General features: G+C 41.5%; 5 protein-coding genes across 5 annotated transcripts; all 5 read right to left on the bottom strand.

The window, feature by feature from the left end:
* Positions 1-743: 743 nt before the first annotated feature.
* On the bottom strand, positions 744-1,382 carry LOC130731680 (protein FAR1-RELATED SEQUENCE 3-like). The gene has a single exon (XM_057583941.1). The coding sequence runs from the start codon at positions 1,317-1,319 to the stop codon at positions 744-746; it is 576 nt and encodes a 191-aa protein (XP_057439924.1). The 5' UTR covers positions 1,320-1,382.
* A 4,558-nt stretch (positions 1,383-5,940) lies between these two features.
* On the bottom strand, positions 5,941-7,197 carry LOC130729056 (uncharacterized). Its single transcript, XM_057580681.1, has 3 exons — positions 6,893-7,197; positions 6,482-6,820; positions 5,941-5,951 (listed from the first exon to the last, which is right to left on the bottom strand). The coding sequence occupies exons 1-3, from the start codon at positions 7,167-7,169 to the stop codon at positions 5,941-5,943; spliced, it is 627 nt and encodes a 208-aa protein (XP_057436664.1). The 5' UTR covers positions 7,170-7,197.
* Positions 7,198-11,287: 4,090 nt separating this feature from the next.
* LOC130729074 (uncharacterized) lies at positions 11,288-12,334 on the bottom strand. Its single transcript, XM_057580703.1, has one exon. The coding sequence runs from the start codon at positions 12,332-12,334 to the stop codon at positions 11,288-11,290; it is 1,047 nt and encodes a 348-aa protein (XP_057436686.1).
* A 1,673-nt stretch (positions 12,335-14,007) lies between these two features.
* Positions 14,008-14,919, bottom strand: LOC130729089 (uncharacterized). Its single transcript, XM_057580720.1, has one exon. It carries the CDS (start codon positions 14,917-14,919, stop codon positions 14,008-14,010), a length of 912 nt encoding a protein of 303 aa, XP_057436703.1.
* Positions 14,920-18,506: 3,587 nt separating this feature from the next.
* Positions 18,507-21,729, bottom strand: LOC130733985 (jacalin-related lectin 3-like). The gene is made up of 6 exons (XM_057586277.1): positions 21,484-21,729; positions 20,864-21,340; positions 20,525-20,749; positions 20,059-20,427; positions 19,541-19,762; positions 18,507-19,011 (listed from the first exon to the last, which is right to left on the bottom strand). Exons 1-6 carry the CDS (start codon positions 21,712-21,714, stop codon positions 18,718-18,720), a joined length of 1,818 nt encoding a protein of 605 aa, XP_057442260.1. The 5' UTR covers positions 21,715-21,729; the 3' UTR covers positions 18,507-18,717.
* Between the last annotated feature and the right edge of the window lie 450 nt (positions 21,730-22,179).

The raw sequence follows: 22,179 nt of genomic DNA on the forward strand, positions 1-22,179 counted from the left end.
CATTAAGACAACAAACTGACATTAAGAGACCATAAGAAATTCAATGCTTATGTACTTAGATGTGTGAAACAGTGCTGCATTGTGAAAGCTAATGACAGCAACACTTTTGTATTTTGCTACTATTTTTGTATTTAGCTAGAGAATTAGTTCATAAAAAAATTGAATCTGTTTTATTTTTTGCATTGTAAGAGATTTTTACATTATTAATATTATACGACAACTATTTCTTTAATTGTCATTTGATTGAACAATTTTACAAGTTACTAGTACTAAAAGAGCCAAAACAGCATGTTCATTACCACTTGCCAAAAGAAAAGTACCAAACTGACAAACACGATATAGTAAGAGTTTACAAGATAAGGAACACAGCCTGCTAATTATTCATTGCAATTTGCCATAATTCTAACATAGTAACATAATTAACTGCTACAGAGTGAAGCCTAATACATAATTCTAATCCAACCCTCCATCCCTCTGAAAGAGAGCACAAAAAACAGCACACTACACTTCAAATGCTCACTAATAGCCAACTAAACAGATCCACGCAGCACTTCTCGTTGCAAGGTTTTGCCAAAAAAGATACTTGCTGGTTTTTACTTGTCTGTCAAAGACAAAACAGATAGCCAAAATCCTCCAACAGTTCTGCATAGTCACAAATGCAATATTAGTTTGTTATGATAACTGTAAGTTTAACTATAAGTTCAGGGAAAATATTTAAAAGTGAGAATACTTACATGTATCCATTAATCATTTTGATTTCTTTTCTTGCAAGTTCTGCTATTGTGACCGTGCTCCCCGCATTCATGACATGTTTTCCTTTTGACAACTGATTTATTAAGTGACACTTCAAGTCCACTCTTAAATCTGCCATTTTGAGTCATTTTTCCTCCATCCTTCTTTCTCCCCTTTGTTTGTGATACATGCGGGTTTCCAATAGTCAGTTGTGGTGGTTCACTCACTTGCTCAGATGAGCAAACTTGATTTACATTCTTCTCGCTTGACTCCAAAAGTGCTACTCCTTCACTTGTTTTCATTGCAGCAGCTGACTTATGAGTTTGCTTCATTTCTGAAATAATGAAATTGTATGCTTCCTCAGACTCTTCTGCTAGATCAGCTAAAAAACTTGCTTCTCGTTGCACATGCACCCTTCTTAAAATCTTTAATGTATCAGATTTTTCACCCAAATCATTATCATTATAAGTGTCTTCAAGACCTCTGTTAGCATCCTTAGTCCATCGTTCCATAATAAAATGACTAGGAATCTGAACAACTCCCTTTGCTTGGAAAATTACTAGTATGTGTCGGCACAATATCCCCATAAATTCATATAGTTCACAGCCACATTTAGCAATCTGTGAGTCTAAGTCTATATCAACAGTGAAAGTATCTCGAGCATCATAGCAATTGGACACCTGATACACATATTTAGGCCCATCTCTTCTAATCTTATGTCTATTGAATCGGTTGATTTTCTCTAGCTCACCTTTAAATTTAGCAAAAATATTTCTGGTGTATATAGATGCCGCATGTTCCTCAAGTTTTGACCCGGTACTCAAAATACGAGACTTATGCCTTGATTCATAATTTTCCTTTCGTTCTGCCTCTAACTTACTCCCACTTGATTTTGTGACTAGGCAGAACGGTCACAATAGCAGAACTTGAATACTATAATTTTCCTTTCGTTCTGCCTCTAACTTAAGATTTTAGCATTTCCATTTATTCCAAAGCACTTTGTGAGTAGTTTCTAGATGCCATAATTGATTATTAGGAAAATAAAAGTTGATCCAAGCATGCATAATCCACAGAAGATACGATTATCATCTATGTACTTAAAAAATTCTAGGAATTTTCCATTTGCTTGCATGATGTTTCTGTCTATGGCTGAAATGGTATATATAGTGAATGTTTGCTCTGAATATATAGTGAGAATGAAGAACAGAAAGAGGTCTCGAGCTAGTGAGGATGTGGGGGCTACTGAGGATAGACACCGGCGCTTACATGCTTCTAGCCGGCGCGGCGATCATGCTGCAACCTCTCAGGCGGTGGAGGCTTCAGCTCCAGTTATTTCTCCGCCGTCTCCCATGATTGAGTTGCCTCTAGTTGATTATCCGTCGTCTCCCACGGTTGAGTTACCTCCAGTTGATTCTCCGCCGTCTCCCACGGTTGAGTTACCTCGCCAGGAGTCATCAGGCGAGGAGTCATCCGGCGAGGAGTCATCCGGCGAGGAGTCATCCGACGAGGATAGTATTCCTCCTCCTGATGTTGATGCTGATGTCCTGCCAGAGCAGGGGCCACAGGGTGGCGAGGATGACCTGATCCAGAGGTTGCCGCCATTTCCGGGGGGGCCTGTTGAGCTGTCGCTCCTCATCCATTATGTTGATCACAAGGCTCCCTGGGCGTGGAATGCACTCCTACACACAGACGAGCGGTATGTGGACCGTCGACAGTTGAAGGTGGCCACAGCTGGGGGGAAGGTTTGGAACCTTGCTTGTGATGGTGATTCAGACAGTCACAGGCGGGTTCGAGAGTTGATTGAGTAGACGGGTCTTCATCAGCTACCCTATTGCAGCTACCCGGTGACAGATGCAGGCCTTATTTTGGCCCTTGTGGAGCGATGGCATGAGGAGACTAGTAGCTTCCACATGCCGTTCGGGGAGATGACTATCACCCTGGACGACGTGTCGGCTCTTCTCCATCTCCCCATGGGGTCGAGGTTCTATACGCCTGGGAGGGGGGAGAGGGACGAGTGTGCAGCGCTCTGTGCTCAGTTGATGGGAGGATCTGTTGGTATTTATGAGGCTGAGTTTGATACGAATAGGTGCTAGACTATTCGCTTTGGGGTCTTGCAGACCCTGTATGAGGCTGCGTTGGCGGGTATGTCTTAATTATTACTTGATTAAATTGTATCTATTATTATTGTATTGTTATAAACTATTAACTTAATTCATTTCATTGTAGAGCACCGAGATGAGGACGCTGCGCGGATTTGGCTGGTGAACCAGCTAGGTGCGACGCTCTTTGCTAGCAAGAGCGGAGGCTACCATACGACCGTCTACTGGATAGGGATGTTAGAGGATCTTGGCTGAGTGTACGAGTACGCGTGGGGCGCGATTGCGCTCGCTACGTTATACGACCAGCTTAGTCGAGCGTCCAGGAGGGGGACGGCCCAGATGGGAGGTTTCAGCTCGCTCCTGCTAGGATGGGTCTACGAGTACCTTTCTGACCGCGTCATTATCCGGAGGGCGGATCCGGAGTACTCACAGGACCAGCCTAGGGCGCGGCGGTGGGTTACGTCCCGGGTCGGGCATGCAGGCCTTGATGAGAGGCGATTCATGCTCGATGAGCTGACGGTGGATGACATTATATGGACCCCATTTGAGAACCATCGGGCTCATCGACCACGGGATCCGAGGGCCATGTATTCTGGCTACATCCGGTCGCCATTTGGCCGTGTTGTTCGACGACATCTACCAGAGAGGGTTCTGCGCCAGTTTGGCTTCATACAGGATGTCCCTCGACACCCCTCTGAGATCCAGACGACTGGGTCCCTTGCTGAGACCGCAGATGCTGCCTACGCTGAGTTTGAGCCGCACCTCCGCCCTCAGGGGATCCCTGCTACATATCCGGGAGAGGCTGTGGAGGATTACATGAGGTGGTATAGCGCTGTGTCCCATCGGTTCATCATCCCTGATGATAGGAGGGAGGAGTTCAGTGCGGTGGTAAGTTTGAATTTTATTTTCCATTCAATTGTGATTTTTTGTTCATGATAATTTATTTGTATCTAATGTATGTACATTATTTTTGCAGACTGTTATGCGTCGGGCCGTGGACTTGTTGGAGCAGTCACTCGAGGTGCCAGATGCTCTTGCAGTGGGCACGCATGCCCGATCCCTCACTGAGAGGGCGCTGGATCTTATTAGATCCAATGCCTTCATTGGTACCCAGGGGGTAGCCTTTGCTGCTGTCCGAGGAGCTAGAGCTGCGGGAGGCAGAGGTCGTGGAGACAGAGCGCGTGGAGGCAGAGGCCATGGAGGCAGAGCCCGTGGAGAGGGTGCTCCTGCAGAGGGTGCGCGTGGAGGCAGAGGCCGTGGAGGCAGAGCCCGTGGAGAGGGTGCTCCTGCAGAGGGTGCTCGTGGAGGCAAAGCCCGTGGACCTAGAGGTCGTAGGGGGGCCGGTAGGGGTCGGGGCGAGTGATTGACTGTATATTTGTATATTTTTTGTGTATTTTTATATTATGACATGTGACTCTTTGTATTATGACTCTCTTTATATTAATCATGCTTTCTATTTCCACTCATTATATGCCGACTCTTATATTGAAAAAAACCCGTATAACTACACCGTAAATAATCAAAGGCAGGATAAGTAACATAAATAATCCATGGCAAGCAGTTTAAAGGGTACACAAAATTATTCAGAAGCAACACGAAAACAAAATTAATCCTCAGTGATATCGATGAAGTCGTGGGGTCCGCTATCCTGTGGAAATACTTTGACTATGTTGGGCAACGTTATATTCAGATAACGAACAGATTTACTCGGTGCAAACACAGCAACCTGCAAGTAAATTGCAAATTTAAAAGATTAATGCGTACTTGTTCAAAGGAAGCAAGATTAATGTTTAGGTAATAGATGATAGACCTTTTGGAGAACAAGAACAGATCCAACAGTTATGGCATTCCTAAATTCGCCGTCAATGAAGGCCTTGCGATGGACGCTAGCGTCAACGGTGCCCGTAGGGTCCTAAATCAATGCAATCGTGAGAGAAAATGAGGCAAAAAATTTACGGTTAAAGAAGCTGGACAAAAGCGAGGAAATACCTTGAGGGTAACTTTGGCATCTCCGAAACCATTGGGAGTGCATGATTTAATAACAGCAACAACACTCTCTACTCTCTCAACATTCGTTGTGATTGTGCCCAGCGGAGTGGCAGATTCTACCAATTGCAGGGCTGTAAGCCAAGCATTTGAATTGAAATCAGGATCGGTTTCGGTTGATCTATCTTCGAGCGCACGCCTCACAAATTCTTGGGTCGGAATGAGTAGTGTGTTAGGGTTGGATCTACGGGCATACATGGCAGCCTGGACGGCGCCAGCTGGCCCAGGAATGAGAGGACGAGAGCTGCTAGAAGTGTTGCCTTGACGTTTGCAATGGCGGACTAATGCATCCCAGTCTTGTTCCATTGTATTTTTTTTTATCTTTGAAAGCAAGACATGAAGAAAAGGATGAAGAAGAATAAAGAACCCAGAGAGATTTATAGCAGAATGGTCAAAAGATTTATGGTGTTTGGTGGATAATACAAGTGTGGTTGAGGTTGGTTGGTGGTAGAGAGTAATGTCAGGTTTCAAGTTCGTCATTTAGTGGATGAAAATGACAAGACTCTGATGATGGGGTGGTTGGAAATGACAGGACTCTGATGATGGGGTGGTTGGAAATGACAGGACTCTGATGACAGAGTGGTTGGAAATGACAGGACTCTGATGACAGAGTGGTTGTCTATGTTAATTATCCCTGATGCTGTTTCAAAATAATAAGGCCCATCAATATAACAATGACCATCAAATTAATATTATTAAAAGCAACAAATGAACATCATAAGGGCAAGGCTCATCAGATTAATATTACAGAGCGTTTACAAATGAATATTACACAAAGTGCAGTGTCAATCTGAGGTGATGTCTACATAGCTTTGGTGACTAAGAGGAACACCAAAAGTAACAAGCCAAGCTTCGAATTCTGACGTGAACCTGCGTAAACGTGTATCATATGGGGCGTTCCAGCGTACTGATGTGGGATCAACATACCGTTCCCACTGGAGAGCAATTGGCGGCATAGAATGTCCAGGAGTTAGATGGAGCTACATTATAGAGAAGAACAATAAAATTAGATAACTTGCAAATACCACAAATTAATTCACCAATTGGATGTTAGTGTACTCAATCAAAAAATACCTGTACAAAGAGATTTATCACATGACCAACAGCTATAACAAGATGTACATCCGGTGGACCTTCTCCTCTTAGTGGAAGGTATGAACAACAACCCGTAGAGGAGATGGATATGAAAACCACTTGGAACCTGGTTGCTATAAGGTATCCCATCTCTGGCAGTTGCATCCATTTATCCTCGGTAGCCGGATCACCAGGAGGAAGAGTGAGTCGGGAATGTAAGGCATTAACCACATGTCTGGACCACATTTCATCATACAATCCTCTATGTCGTTCAAGTTCTTCTATCAACGCTGCCCTAACCCATGACCAACTTTCCTCACCTGATGGTAGTCCGAGTAATGCAGCAACGGCTCTATAGCCACAGTTACCATCATCCTCAACATTCTGAACTGTTTGTATATATGGGTGGAAAAAGGATGGAAAATGACCCATGAAATAGCTTGTATCAGACTTCTTCACACGCTTCTTCTTCTTTGGTGGTTGTGAAGCCTTCTTTGCCTCTTTGATCTCCCTATCAACATGTTCAAAACCTGAAAGATCACGAGTTAAGGATCCTATTGCTTTATTCTTGGGTGGTATTCTCTCATTCGCCTTAAGAGTGCGCTTGGACCTTATCTTAACCGCAGGAGTACAAAGTGAACTGCTTTCAGGACAATAGATCGCTTGAAGCTTCCTCCTTACCATACTCTGCCCTCCAGTATCCAAAGAACTGAAATAATGTGTCAATGCCTCAACTTCTGGTTGCATATCTCCATGGTTCATGCCGCAAATATGGTTGCTGGTAGTATCTACAACAGGTTCAGGTACATGCTCCCAACTCAGTCTCTTCCAGAATGGATGAATTGACTCATATGGAATTCTTTCATAACCTGCAAGTTCACAAAAGTGTCACTTTCAATAACAAATAGAATTAATTGACAAGAGAGTGGTTGACCGGTGACCTGCAAGTTCACAACCGCAAGGTAGTCCATGAGTCTCTCTCAACAAGCAATCGCATCCGCCGTAGGACTTCATTCTTATATGTTCAGCGCCAATGAGCTGCAGGCATTTGTTTGACACAAATCCTCTAATATTTGTGTAAAATGGGAACATGAAAATGTGATCAATTCTGTGAATACTGCGCTCAAACGATGCTAATATTTCAGTATGTCGATTACATGTCAAACTATGCGACGCATCCCATGAAGTGGCCAGGTCACCCTTGCAATCCCGCAACATCTTCTTCAAACTGGCATGTGCACCCTCAGCCCTGCAAACAACAAATAGATATTTTATTAACAACAATCTATCAAATGAACAAACAACGCATAAATTAAGCTCATATAATTTTTTTACCTATTACTTGTTGTTGTTCCAAAGTGCATCACATGATTTGTCCATGCCTTGGCAAATTTCTCCTTGTGGACCAACCATGTAGTAGAACAATAGGAGGTAAAGTTGCTGTATTTTGCCTTGCACATATTAAACAATTGCATCCATTTCACTTCAAATTCTTCAACTGTTGCAGCATCCACCACCTCTGCCCACTTCATCATAACCAATTCAGCAAAATCATCTGTGCCAACATAGAGTTTGCACTTTGCCAAAACACACTTGTTGATGTGCCACAAGCATAATAAATGTGTAGTGTTAGGAAGGCTTTGCTTAGCAGCACTCAATAAGGCAAGATCCCTGTCAGTAACAATCACCTTAGGCAACATGGCTTGATCAGCTAATAGAGACTTCATACACTCCAGTGCCCAAACGTAGTCATCTGTGCCCTCATTAACAATGTAGCAAAATGCTATGGAGTATGTCTTATCTGTGGAAGTCAGTCCAACAATCTCAAGCAAGGGAATTGCATATTTGTTTGTCTTGTATGTGCAATCCATAATCACTACATACGAGAATGTGTTGAACAGTTTGATAGCATTTGGATGAGCCCAAAATACATCTCTAATGACTTCCGATCCAGGCTCATGTCTTTCAAAGTGGACATACTTTTCACCGTCCAACTTCTTCAACAAGTGTTGCATTTCTGTCAATCCCCCGCGGAGGGATTTTCTTAACCTCTTGCAAACACCATAAATCTGAGATATGGTAGTCAAGTTTGAAGGATTGTTTTCCTTCAAAGTCAACAACATCTTTCTCGGTGGAACCCAACTCCTTGTCATTTTTCCCACTTGCTCATTCTCTCCGGGTTTTAGACGACCAACAAAATTGTGCCCAAGTAGTGACCTAGCTGGTTCATGGTTGTGTATACCTTCCATCACCTTTAGCCGCCAATCTCTATCTATGTCATTTTTCCTAGGTCGTCCTTTTAGTCTAAAAGGACAACCTGTCTTTTGTGATCTCGTCCCTTCAACAAGGTCAGGGTCTCTGTAGGGAACATATTTACCATGCTTCTCGCACCCCAACATGACATAAGCTTTTCTGCTTCCATTCCCACCATAATCTGACTTTGTGATCAACGTAACATATCCATTTTCAATCGCAATTCCATGAACCCAATTGATAAGATCATCACGGGTAGGGAAAATCTGTTATAATAATAAGAATTGATTACAAGGGTGATCAAGATGTAATAAGAATTGATATATTACACTCTCAAAACAATGCAAAAATCTGTTCAAAGAATACCTGATCAGTTGCAAATAAATGCGAGACATCTATACATATACACGGGGGCACAAATGCTGGTGGTGGCACCTCTGTAGTGGCCTCTTCAGGTTGACCATTGTGAAATCCAGCTTCAATCAATTGTGACTCACGAAAGAAAAATGAATCTGTCATCCCTGTACATATTAAATATGGAACTTTAGAATCCGTAGTGAATACGGAAGTGCAAAATCCGTATTGAATACGGAATTAGAAAATCCGTATTGAATACGGAATTGGAAAATCCGTATTTAATACAGACTATACATGTCCGTATTAAATACGGAAATGTGTATTCCGTATTTTATCACGCTCAGAATTCAAAAACTCATCCTTCTAACTACTCAAACTACTTAATCTAACTACTTAAACTACTTAATCTAACCACTTCCACTACATCAACATAACAACAAAGAACAAACAACACTTACCTCAAATGCATCCAATGGTGAGGTAGGAGAGGGTGAGAGAGAGGGTGGTGGTGGTGGTAGGAAGAATGAAAGTGAGGTAGGAGAGGGTGAGAGAGAGGGTGGTCTGGAGGCATTGAGGGGGTTAAGGGGGCTGGTGAGAGGTTGGTGACAGAGGAGTAATGGTGGATGGGTTGGTGGAGGGAGGAGTAATGGTGGAAAAGGTGATGTCTGTCAGAGATAGAATACGGAAGTTTAACTTCCGTATTCTATTTTAGTGAATACGGAAGTGTTATTTCCGTAGGGCATTTTTGGGTTAAAAAAAATGAGGTGGGGCGCGGAGCCCCATAGGGGGGCCCCAAACCCAACTCCCATGAAATAGGAGGAGAACCGAAAAGAAAGTGGTAAGTGGGAGGAGAGAGAAATTAATTTTTGGATTAAAAATATAAAAAAGAAAGTTACATAACTACCCAAATTTAATTGGCTTGAAAGAAAAGGTGTTGGATTTTTTTTGTCAAAAGGAAAAGGTGTTGAGTGCTAACTTACTCCTTCACAAAATCAAGTGGGAGTAAGTTAGCATTCCCCATATATATATATATATATAAGATAATATCTGTTCTTGAGTATCCTTTAGAAATTGAAATAAATAAATAAAGAGATTGATATATTTGATTTTTAAAATTAATATGACTCATATAAATGAAGGGGATGTATAATTAACATTTTGTATAAGAAGATATGAATAAAGAGTTGTTTTCTCTGGGTAATTTTTTAGTATTGTCTCACATGAGACAGTTTCAAAACAGTCTCAAATCAACAAATAAAGGCATGACACGTGTTATTTTTATTTATTTATTTTTTATTTTTAATAGTCACAAGATATTCAATCTTTAAACCCCAACATTTTACTAAACTAAATTTTAGTCCCAACTAATTTACATTATTATACTTTTTTTCTCAAGATGTAATAAATTATAATTTCGACCGTGAAAAAAACGTATTTTCATCGTGAACATCATCTTCTTCCTCAGTCCGCCGCTGTACGCCCCGCAGAGTGCCGCTCGCCGCAGATGGCTGACGCTTGTCGTTCGCCGAAGATCACCATTCGTCGCATTCAAGACCTGTTAATGACGGCGGCAACAAGTCGAGCGGCGCGTATGGCGAGAGGATTTGTAGGCGAAAGGCTAGCGTCACCGACGGCGGTCTGCGGCAAGCGGCGATGGCGAGAGGTGGCGGCAAATAATTTTAAGGATGAAGTTTCTTTTTTTTTTTAACGTGGTTGAATTGATTTTTACGGTTATTAAGTTTTTTTTTTGAACTAACGGTTACAAAGTCAAGATTTGTGATAGTTTTTGAAATACAACATAAAATATTGATTGCTGAATATTTAAAATATAATTTGATAAATGTTATGGGTTAAATCATAATTTATGATATTTTGAGAAGAAAGTATAATAATGTAGATTAGTTGGGACTAAAATTTAGTTTAGTAAAATGTTGGTGTTAAAAGATTGAATATCTAGTTACTACTAAAAATAAAAAATAAAAAAATAGAATTAACACGTGTTATGCCTTTATTGGTTGCATTCGAGACTGTTTTGAAACTGTCTCAAATGAGACAATAGCCAAGAGGTCACTGTTTTCTCTTTGCTTGAGAGTCTCAAGCTTTCTACTATTTTAATATACATTACTGAGCTTTCTAAAAAAAAATATGAATAAATCATGATCGTTATATCTAATTATGAATTGTCTATATTAAAACATTAGTTCATGTGATTTTTTTTAAAAAAATCACATGACATTTTTAATTAGTTACGTGACTACCACATGATTATTAAATTATTATAATCTTGATAATTCATAATTAGATATAATAATAATAATTTATTTTTATGTTCTCATATTAAATAATAATTTTCATAAGATGCACCCTCTATAAATCTTTTTATTGAAAGATAGATTTTTTTTTTTGATAGGCCAAAACATTGCATTGAAATAGCACAAGGGGTGCCAACCCAAATACAATGAGAGATGGTTCAATCAAAAGATAGAACCAAAACAGAAAAAAAGATGCAAATTACATGGAAAGAGGGAGAAAAAAAACAACATTAAACAACAGAATCAGTCTAAAACCAAGAATCCCAACAGCTAATGTTATTCTGTGTTTGTTACAGCAAACTCGAATACGCAGCATGATCTCCTCATGGGTTGCCTTCAGCCATAAACAATTCCAGCCAGTACATATTATGTGAGCCACCCAGTATAGCAATCAGAATTGAATGAGCGTGCCATTTAAAGGGATAAGATGCACACACCCGGATTCTCCTTCCATTCAAACAAAGAGTAACTGAAACCATCTATTTTCACCCTCAGCCACTGCCATACTCTCAGCTGTGCCAGTTCCAGAATCTGATCACTGTCAAAAGCATCTCCCTGAAAAATCACTTTGTTCCTTTTTATCCAGATCGACCACACGATAGCCATCCAGATAGCATGTTCTCCTGCCCTTTGCGCTTTGTTTCTTCCAATTGACGGAAATTGGAGGAGATGGTCCCGTATTGACGGTGCCAATACCGTCCGAAACCCGAGCCAGCCCGAACAAGCATACCAAATTGGACTTGTAGCAGCACATCGAAGAAATAGGTGCGTACTAGATTCCTCCTCTTGTAAACACAGAGGGCACATGGTAGCCACTCCCCTTGCAAGGACGCGCCTCTTGCATAAGTTCTCCCGTGTTTGCACCCTGTCCCTCAGTAAACGCCAAATGAACGCTTTAGTGTTCGAAGGTACTGGAGTCGACCATACCTGTTTGAACACAGGATCTTCATCCTCCAAGTGTTGTCCCTGCAAAAACAAGTAAGAAGAGTTAACCGTAAAAACTCCCTCCCCTTCATGACTCCAAACCCACTTGTCCCGTTTATTTTCAGTCAATCGTACCGCCCTTAACTCCCCTAGCATTTCCTCCAACCATTGCACCTCCCTCCCCCTAAGCCTCCTACGCCATTTAAATTCCCAGTTCCACACCCCATTGGACCACTTCCCCATATTTTTAACAACCTCACGTTTTTGCTGTGAGAGATTATACAGTCTCCGGAAGCGAAGGTCAAGAGCTCCGGGGCCAATCCAATTTTCATTCCAGAATTTTGTAGCGTCACCTTCTAACATAGTTTTCTGAAGTCCAGTTTCAAACCAGTTCCACCCCTCAAAAACGCAGCTGGCCTGAATGTCTTTCCACCAAGATGAGTCACCATACTTTTCGCTCCTCGCCTTTATCACCCTACACCAAAGGCTCTGTGGTTCAGTCAAATACCTCAAATTCCATTTGCCCAGTAATGCCATGTTAAACAGATGCCATTCCTTAATTCCCAGCCCACCATGTTCCTTAGGTTTGCATACCTCTGACCACTTTACCCATGCAATCTTACTCACCATGTCCACCCCTCCCCATAGGAATCTTCTCATAATTCCAGTACATATCTGGACTATACCGGCTGGGACTCTGAAAAATGATAGGAAGAACAGTGGTAACGCAGAGAGCACACTCTGAATGAGGCAGACTCTCCCCCCAAAGGAGATATGTTTCTGTTTCCAAGCTGACAATCTCCCCTTTAATTTGTTAATAACCGGGTCCCATAATGCCACACTTCTGGATTTTCCTCCCACTGGAATGCCTAAATAGGTGAAGGGAGTGCTCATCAATTTATAGTGCAGCACAGCAGCAAACCTATCAAGGTTGTCTCTATCCACAGCAATCCCAGCCAGCTTACTCTTGTGAAAATTAACTTTTAGCCTAGATATTAATTCAAAACATCTCAGAACACACTTCAGGGTTGTCACATTTTGTGTTGTTGCCTCTCCTATGAATATAGTATCATCTGCAAATTGGAGTATTGAGATGACAAGTTCTGAGCTGTCTACTCACTGCTTTGTTGAATAGACCAGTCAAGCCTTCTGCTACAATCAGGAAGAGGAATGGAGCCAATGGATCCCCCTGACGTAATCTTTTTCCCATTTTGAACTCCTCACATGGGCTACCATTTACTAAGACCGAAACCGATGCTGATCTGATGCAACTCATAATCCACTTGATCCACCTCTTACTGAAGTTCATTCTGTTCATCATATATTCAAGAAATTCCCAGCTCACTGAATCATATGCTTTTTCATAGTCTACCTTAAACACCACAGTTGGTTTCTTTGATTTTTTTGCAACATCCAATACCTCATTTACTACCACCACACTGTCAAGCATATTACGACCTCCCAAGAAAGCAAATTGTGTGTCATGGATCAGTTTAGGCAGTACCCTTTTCAATCTCATCGCCAGCAACTTGGAAACCACTTTATATATACAGCCAATTAATGATATTGGACGGAAATCATTTAGGCTTACTGGTGAGCTTACCTTTGGAATTAGAGCTATAAAGGAAGCGTTGGAGCCTCTAGGCCAGGCTCCTCTACCCCAAAATTCACCAAGCACCTTTTGGAAGTCTTCTTTGAGCAGGTGCCAAAACTTCTGGATGAATTTGAAATTGAACCCGTCAGGCCCTGGACTCTTATCCCCTCCATATTCCCATACGGCTTCCTTTACTTCCTCCTCATCAAATTTATTAGTAAGCACATCATTATCATCCTGTAATAGCTGATTGAAGCTCACACCATTCAAATTTGGGCTATCACACGCATGTGCTGCAAATCGTTTTTCGAAAAAGTTTTTAACCTCCGCTTTGACTACCTCTGGTTTTTCCTCCCAAGAGCCATCCACCATGAGCCCTACTATGGAATTGGCTTTCCTGCGCCAGTTAATAAGGGAGTGAAAGTACCTGGAGTTTTGGTCCCCTTCTCTAAGCCACTGGGAACGCGACTTCTGGTATAGCAACGACTCATGCAGTTTCAGAATGGACCAGAAATCAGCCAAAGTCGAGCTGCGAGTTCTTACCTCTTCCTCCGATCACCCAACTTCTTCCTCTTTTTTATCCAGGTCATTAATCTGCTTTATAGTTGCCTCCCTCCTACTCCGCAAATCGCTCCAAAACATCCTTGTTCCATCCTTTCAATTTTACTTTCAGCCCTTTCAATTTTTCTTTGAGTCTAAACGCACCCCAGCCACTAATTTGCTGTTCCTCCCAAGCCTTTTTCACAACCTCCTCAAAGCGATGATCCTTCATCCAACAATTCATCACACGGAAGGGTTTCGGGCCCCAGTCTTGGTATATTGATCTTAGAAGAACTGGGCAATGGTCCGAGAATTCCCTGTTGAGCCCCAACTGTACGCTATGAGGCCACTTTGCTAACCACTCCAGAGACAGTAAAAACCAGTCGATTTTGCTCTGAGCCTGTCCATTTGGTCTGACCCAGGTATACTTCCTTCCAGACAATGGAAGATCTAGTACCTCCATCTCTTCAATGAATCTGTTGAACTCCACCATGTCCCTCCTCTGCGGTCCAGAGTTTACTGTAATGCCTCTACGTTCATCCTCAGAGCGAACTGAGTTAAAATCACCCCCCAGACACCAAAGTGATGCAGTGTTGCTGTTTTTCCAATCTACTAGGTGCTGCCACATGCTCCTCTTCTCTTCGATTCTACAGGGTGAATAAATATTGACAATCACAGATAGTTCAAGCATATTACCCCAATTTCCAACTAGTCCCATAAATCCTGGTCCGGAATAACATTCCTGCATGTGGAAAACCCCTCGCTTCCAAACACAAAGCAAGCCTCCCCCTCGATTCACAGCTGGGCAAGCTTGCCATTCATAATCACAGTCACCCCAAATCTGTGTACATATGCTCACATTTACTGCCTCCAGCTTTGTCTCCTGTATGCAAATCATGTCAACTTGCTCCTTTGAAATCAGTCCTCTGAGCAATCTCCTCTTGGCAGTACCACCTAGCCCCCTCACATTGTAGGATATTATCTTCATGATAAATTCTCTCCACCCCTTATTGGTTCACCACCAATCTGACCTCCAGCCTCCATTGCATCCCTACGCTCCATTTCACACAGCCTTCTAACAATCTCAGTCTCATCTCCATTGGCGGTGACCCCAAATTCTTTTCCAAGTAGCCATATTTTCATATCTTCATCCTCCACTCCCCTCAACCAAATTGGTTGATTCCCAATCCTGGACCCGGATATTGACAGTGAATTGGTTGAGGAGTGTATTGAGTGTCTGAGTCTTCGCCTCTCCTCAGCATTCAATAAGCTTCCATGAATCTCAGACTGATCCAGGTTGGGCCCTAAATCGCCGTCAGCACTTCTTGAACCCATCACACTCCCAGTACGACGCAGGAGCCTGAAAGGGTTATTCAGCAGCGTCAAGTTGCTCTGAGAAACAGCTATTTGAGCAGCAGTTGCTTGATTCGGATTTGTCCTCCCTCTCCCATCACCATTCGAATGAGTATTATCAAGATCAGCTGGTTCTCTCTCCATTTCGTTCTCATTCTCATCCACTAGTCTAGGATCAACTTCATGATCCATCCCTGCTTGGCCCAGCTCGCTATTTGGATTGACATTTATTGGGCCTGAGGCAACTCCAGTGGACTCAATGGCAATTTGGTTATTTGACATCATAGGGGCCAAAGGGTCATTTGGAGCCACCACTTGGTTAATTCCAAGATTACCCTCCTCCTGATTCTGAAGTGGGACATTGCCATTGATTTCACTCGCGTTCTTGGGCAGTTCAGTAGCCACGTGTTGGTCTTCCATTCCTCCCTCAATCATTGATTGATTTGATTCCCTCCTAATTGGAACCTCGGAACCTCCATCTGGGATTATTGCGCCGTCATTGGTTCCTGGATTATTGCTTGCCCCTAGGGAATGATTAATGCAACCCTGTTCACCTTCCTGGCCACCCAATTCCTCCGGCCATACCCCGTCATCTTCCCCGCCTGAGTCTCCATACTCCGGTGAGTTAATCCCTGCGTTCAACGACCATCCAGACAGAACTTCATCCTCATCTCCAGAATCTGTCATGGATGAGCACTTGCAGGAGCATACTCCCCCCGCTTCCTCAAATATCCTTATAGTGTACGTCACTCCATCAATTAGGATCTTTCTCGCCCAGGATATAAATTCCAATGCAGTTGTTTTTATCTGCATCCTAGCATATTCCAGAGTTGATAATGCGCTAGTCTCTTCATCCACCTTAATTAAATCCCCCACTGGTAATATAATGTTCCTCATACAATCCATCGACCACATGTGTAAGGGAATTCCAGTACATCGAACCCAGGTAATTCTATTAATAGGCGCGATTGTTGGTGACCATGGCTGGATCTTGGTTACAAACTCCTCTATCCACCCCTTTCCGGCCGTCAAGGTTTCCTCCAAGTTTATATCTGCTGGCCCAGAGATCAGTACTTTGTCCTCCCCCATGTATCTAACAGCAATAGTGTTATGTCCTTCAAGCATAAACGCATTCCGCAGTAGCGGAATCATCTCCATGTTCTGAACAGTGCCCACCTTGCTCCGTTGTAGCCATTCCTCTACTGGGGGTATCTCCGGTCCACTCCACACTTCAATGCCTGCCATCTTTTGCTTGCCCACCTGATTTTCTTTGTTTCCAATCCCCGTATGCTGATCGTTACCGCCGTTCACCACCGCTTGGGCATACGAACGATGATTCCTTTTCCCGCTAGGATATGCTCTCCTTTGTGTCTCCTTACGTCCCTCAACTCGTCCATTCACCTTCCTCGTGTAAGTTCCTGTCGTCGTTTGTCTGTCCTTAGTATACTTTGCCACGTTCACCTGGATTTTCTCTGCTCCAATAATTATCTGTCTCAGTTCCAGGCTTTTCACATCCTTCACATCCCTGAACCTGACAAGCCCAAATCTCTATCCCTTTTTGGTTCTTCTTGCCGGTATAAAGATCTCCCAAACCCTTTCGTAGCGTTGGAAAATCCCCCACATGGCCTCCTCACCAAAACTGTCAGGAAAATTAGAGAAGAAGAAGGATGTGATGTTCCCGCTCTTCCTGCCAACCACCGTCTGCCAATCCTCACCCACAACACCCTCATTCTTATTGTGTCTTTTCCTCTCCCACACCCAGCTCACTCCTCTCTCAAAGCGACACAGATGTCGTTACATCATCTTGGACTAAAGACTCCACCATCGGACCTCCTCAATCCAAACGGAATGGCCAAAAACCTCCGATCGGGTAGCCAAAAAATCAGCTACCTTATTCCCAGTTCTTTGAACAAAACTAAAATCAAACGATGTAAAAAAATGGGTCTAAGTCCCTACAATCCATAAGGATAGAAAAAAGATAAGAACAACCAACTTCCCGCTTTTTACAAGCTAAGAACAACACCAAGCTATCTATTTCGAGACAAACACGCTGAAACCCAAGCTCCATGGCCAAGATAACAGTCCACTGGAACGCTTCATAAATCTATCTGTTGTAAAATGAGAGGGTTAAAATGAGTGTTATTAGGACTCCTCATTATTTAAACCACACTAGAGAGTTTATTCTAGTATAGATTTGATCCTCACATTTTAAATGCCAAAAAAGGTTTAATATTAAATTTTGGGCTAGGAAAAAGTAGTACTATGGTTTATTCATGGCTTGGGATCTGGGCTATTGAATAGTTGAGTGTCAATCTGGCTCGCTTCATGCGGTAAGCTTGGTTTTGTCTCCTCTGCCTGCTCGTCACTTGTATGCAGTGCTGATTTGGGATATCAAGGACCTCTTGGAGCGTTCTTGGAGGGTGAAGCTAGTCCATACTCTTCGGGAAGGAAATGCGGGAGCTGATCTTCTAGCTAAGCACAAGGCTAATCAAGACAGGAGTTGGTGTCCATTGATAATCCATTAGAAGGATTGGCTAGTCTTCTTCTGGCGAATGCGCGGGAAGTGTTGTTCTTGAGGAAAAAAAAATCTCGTTTTTAAATAGTTGTCCACTTATCAGAAATTTTTTATTTCATAATAATTGGACACTGAGAATTCTAAGACAGCATGTTTTTTAATATAATGTCCATATGAGAATATTAAATGAAGAGGGATAAAAATAGACTTCAAAGGGTGAAATAAGAAAATAAATAATATATTTTAAAAAGTTAATAATATTAGTTTTATTTCTTAATATGTGTTTCTTCTCTTTTCATACAGTTATTTTGAAATAGATGAGTAATTTGAAACATAATTGAAAATGGAGATGAACCCTATGAAAAAGTTAAAGAAAGAAATTTATATTGTTTTTTTTTTGAACGTGAAATTTAGATTGTTACACATTGGGAATCATTTTTCAATTTTTTTTAAAATACTATGAAAAAAGAAAAAGATTGAAAATTTACTTTAAAAGCAAAATTCCATATATTTACTAAAGCAATCTTATTTTTAATAAATGTAAAATTAATTTGAAACTTGTTCATGAAATGTGCAACCCACATAAATGGTTTTGGGCTCCCAAATGTGCAAGTTAGGAATGTTCATTAGATCATATTGACTTGATCAATGCGATAATATCAGCAAAACTAACTAAATTTGTTTAAATTGGTTTTTAAGTAGTTAAGTTGTGTTTGAATCCGAACCAAACCAATTTTATTTCATCTTTCCAGTATGACTAAAATTCATGTATAATTTCCAGAAACCACATCAAACTAGAAAATCATCTTGAATGCACTGATGCACATCCAATGATGTTGTACATCAAAAATTGAAACACCCCTCAACACTTATCCAATGCCAAAAATGCTATTTTGGTCAGAAGCACAGATCAAAGATTCAAAATAGCTTGAAGAGGGAAGACCTTGAAGTTTTCTGACTTCCAAGCCAGTGCTGCATATGAACCCCAATGGCATCCAAGTAGGAGCTGCTCCTCCCATGGAAACCAACCACCTTGCCCTCTGTAGTGGTTGAAGTGAAGAACTTCCCTACTTCCTCACCATATGGACCATACTGGCCGCGACTGGTGTGGAATGTCAGTGACTTTATGATTACATGCCTCTCATCCTTAGTGATTGACCCATAATAGCCAGATATACAAGTCAGCACCTCATGTGGATACTCCAGTTGTATCTAAAATCATGATGAGCATAAGTGTAAGAATGGTCAAATAAATTTTGTATTGGTAGCAATCATCTCACATCAAATATCATCTTGGCAAGGAAGAGAATGTTTTAGGCATAGTTTTGAAAATTAGATCAAAACAACTAGTCTCGCTGAACAAGATTTGATTTAATGCATATTTGGTTCAATCATATCTTTCACAAATTTTATTTTATGTTTTCATAGCCAATCCTAAGCCTGGGTAAAGAAGGAAGGTTGTGTTAAAGCCTTCAACTTAAAATTGTCTGATATCTTTAATATGGATCAAACACGACAAGCGTCAGGTGATCCATATAGCTGACTTCACTTAGCTGGATAAGGCTTTGTGGTGGTGGTTGTTGTTGTTAGAAGCAAATTTGAACATCGGTCCTATTGCTTGTTAAGTGAAACATTTTCACAACAATGCTATATGCAATCGTTTCAAATACATGCATTAGTTTGAAGGAAGGGAGGGAAACAGTGAAATGTGTCTAAAGAAAGTGGAAACTGAGAATCATACCCTATGCATGGTGTCTCCTCCATTGCCGCCATGTTTCACAGACCACACAGGTTGCCTGCCTCGATCATACTCGATTTGAACAGAGCAGAGGCCTTCAGGTACTTTTGTCAAATAAATCTGCTTAATCCCAGAAAAGACTCCATCATCCCAGGGTCTACCTCCATCTCCACCCCATGGACCTGGTCCACATGGAGCTGGTTCTTTAACCACACCACAAGAAACCTGGGAAAGAGGAGGTCAAAGTGAATAGAACAACACATAAAGAGATAACCAAATTCTGTGTCCTCAATCTGAGAACAAAACTATATACAGTCCCATAATGTTGTTTTTACTTTTGTCCAATTACAACACGACACATGGACTGGTAAAGAAGTTGAGGAAAGTTATCACATTAATATAAATAAAAAATATTAAGAAAGTGGGTGACTATATTTTTATTGTGCAACAGCATAAACAGTACGTTGTATCTAAGTCTTATCCTATTTTCTAACAAACTTGATTATCATAAAAAGGAATACCTCTTCAGATGCTGTTGGCTTAGCAAGAACCAGCTTGTTAGGCCATTGAGCACTGCCTATCTCACCCATATTTGTTTCTCTGGGGATGATTTCCTTGGGAGGTGTTGCCACTGGTGCTACTACTTTCCCTTCTACCACATGTACACCTAAAGCATCTAAGAACAAACCTTTTCTCCCATGAATTCCAACCACTTTACCTTCTTTCACCTTTGTGGTGAAATAAGTTCCTTGTTCTTCCCCATATGGTCCATACCTCCTTTTGGTGGTGAAGAAAGTTAGTGACCTTATAACAACAGGCCCCATGTACATCAAAGGTCCATAGTAGCCTGAAATATGTGTCAGGACTTCATATGGGAAATCAAAGACTATCTGCAAAATGATTCACAAAAATTGCTTAAGAATCAATCAGATTGTCCTAGATTATTAAGCTGAGCAGAAAACGTTTTCTGGTATGCACTTTGCTCACCTTATCACTTTTATATCCTCCTGTTCCACCTTGCTTGCATCCCCATATGGCCTCCCCTTCATGATCATACAAAACTCTAATCCATACAATTCCAACATTGCGCGACAGGTTAATTTGCCTGATTCCTTCATAGGTTCCATCATCAAATGTATATCCACCAATGCCACCCCAAGGCCCATATGTGACACCTTCCACCCTCTGGGGTGACTTTACTAAATGAGCTACCTGCAGTGCAGGTGTATTTAAAGATCATGGAACAAAAAGCAAAATTTTGAGAATCCAGAAGAAAATTACAGAACACTTCAAAGACAGAGAGATCATCCATGCAGGCTCTCTTACCTTTCCTTTGTGTTCAAAATTGTTGGATTCTTTGACAAGAGAAATCTTCCCGGAGACATTGGAGACATTGTTTGGAAGAGGCTGAGGCTTACCGAAATCATCTTTCTGTCTTACAGCAAGGACAATGTCATAGTTCTGGTTTACACTTCCTTGTAACACAGAATAACCAAAGTTCTCAGCAGTGTTATTAATGTGGTTCTGATGAACCAAAGCTTTGGATGGATCTGGTTTCTTCAAGGACTTCAGATAGACTCCGATTGCATCTATGTACGAACCACATCTGCCATGAAACCCAACAATCTTGGCCCCGTTCATTGGGACCGAAAAACGTGTCCCCTTTTCAACACCAAATGGACCATAATTTTTCTTGTTGCTCTCAAAACTCAGTGACCTAACTAAGTTTTGCCCCCATTGATTTAAGCTACCATAGTATCCATGAATTGAAGTTAGGAACTCATCTGGATAATCAAGTTTCACCTGCAACATAGTCATGACTCATGAGTAGTTAGTTGTAATTATATACAAGGTTCAATTAACACCAACTTCTACCTTCACAGATTCTTGAGTGCTAATATTGCAAATTAACTTCACAAAATCAAGTTTGGACAAGGAACCTTTACCTTGTCAGTTTTATTGCCTCCACTTCCACCATGCTTCTCTGACCAGATAGAGGATCCTTTCTTATCATATTCAATCTGGATGGAGTCAATTCCTGCCCCATGAACTATCACCAATTGCCTTACACCTGAGTATATCCCGTCATCCCAACGGGACCCTCCATTGCCTCCCCACGGTCCAACTGATGAGGATTTCTTCATTGAATCCTCAGAACTCTGCATCCAAAACATCATACGAAGGTGTTAAAAAGGAGGAGAAAACATAAAGTTGTTGAAAATAAACTGAGGTAATCTATGAAATGAGTATTATGTAACATGAGCTGTTGTAATTTGTAAACGTGTACTACCATCTTCTTGAGCTTGTAGAAAGAGAAAGATAGACCTTGAACACAGAAGGCTGCAAGTGAATATGTTAATGTGGGTGTAGCTAATGGGAAGGTGCAAAGATGAATTTATGGCTGCAGGGGGGAGGGGTTGTGGCAGGGGACTTTGTTCGGAATAAGAATTTATATATGAGGAACTATGCAGAAGAAGCTAATTCTGGTTCCACCATGAAGGGAAAGCATTGAAAGATAGGGAATAAGGTTCTCCACATAAATCAATCCCATGGTTTTATTTAGATAAAGTTATCATGCACTTGTTATGGTCAAGGAGCAAACAATTTCTTTCCACAATCTGATTCCTCATTTTCAGAAAGAA

This window comes from Lotus japonicus, chromosome 1 (genome assembly GCF_012489685.1).
Source record: "Lotus japonicus ecotype B-129 chromosome 1, LjGifu_v1.2".
In the NCBI taxonomy this organism is placed as follows: Eukaryota; Viridiplantae; Streptophyta; class Magnoliopsida; order Fabales; family Fabaceae; genus Lotus; species Lotus japonicus.

Excerpts from the sequence above, each read along its gene's own strand:
- LOC130731680 (XM_057583941.1), bottom strand. The coding sequence starts at position 1,319 with ATGGGGATATTGTGCCGACACATACTAGTAATTTTCCAAGCAAAGGGA.
- LOC130729056 (XM_057580681.1), bottom strand. The coding sequence starts at position 7,169 with ATGTTGCGGGATTGCAAGGGTGACCTGGCCACTTCATGGGATGCGTCG. Across the intron at positions 6,821-6,892 it reads TTGCGGTTGTGAACTTGCAG|GTTATGAAAGAATTCCATAT; the intron begins GTCACCGGTCAA and ends GTGAACTTGCAG.
- LOC130729074 (XM_057580703.1), bottom strand. The coding sequence starts at position 12,334 with ATGGCATTACTGGGCAAATGGAATTTGAGGTATTTGACTGAACCACAG.
- LOC130729089 (XM_057580720.1), bottom strand. The coding sequence starts at position 14,919 with ATGAAGATAATATCCTACAATGTGAGGGGGCTAGGTGGTACTGCCAAG.
- LOC130733985 (XM_057586277.1), bottom strand. The coding sequence starts at position 21,714 with ATGATGTTTTGGATGCAGAGTTCTGAGGATTCAATGAAGAAATCCTCA. Across the intron at positions 21,341-21,483 it reads GAGGCAATAAAACTGACAAG|GTGAAACTTGATTATCCAGA; the intron begins GTAAAGGTTCCT and ends ACTATGTTGCAG. Across the intron at positions 19,012-19,540 it reads GAGGAGACACCATGCATAGG|ATACAACTGGAGTATCCACA; the intron begins GTATGATTCTCA and ends TCATGATTTTAG.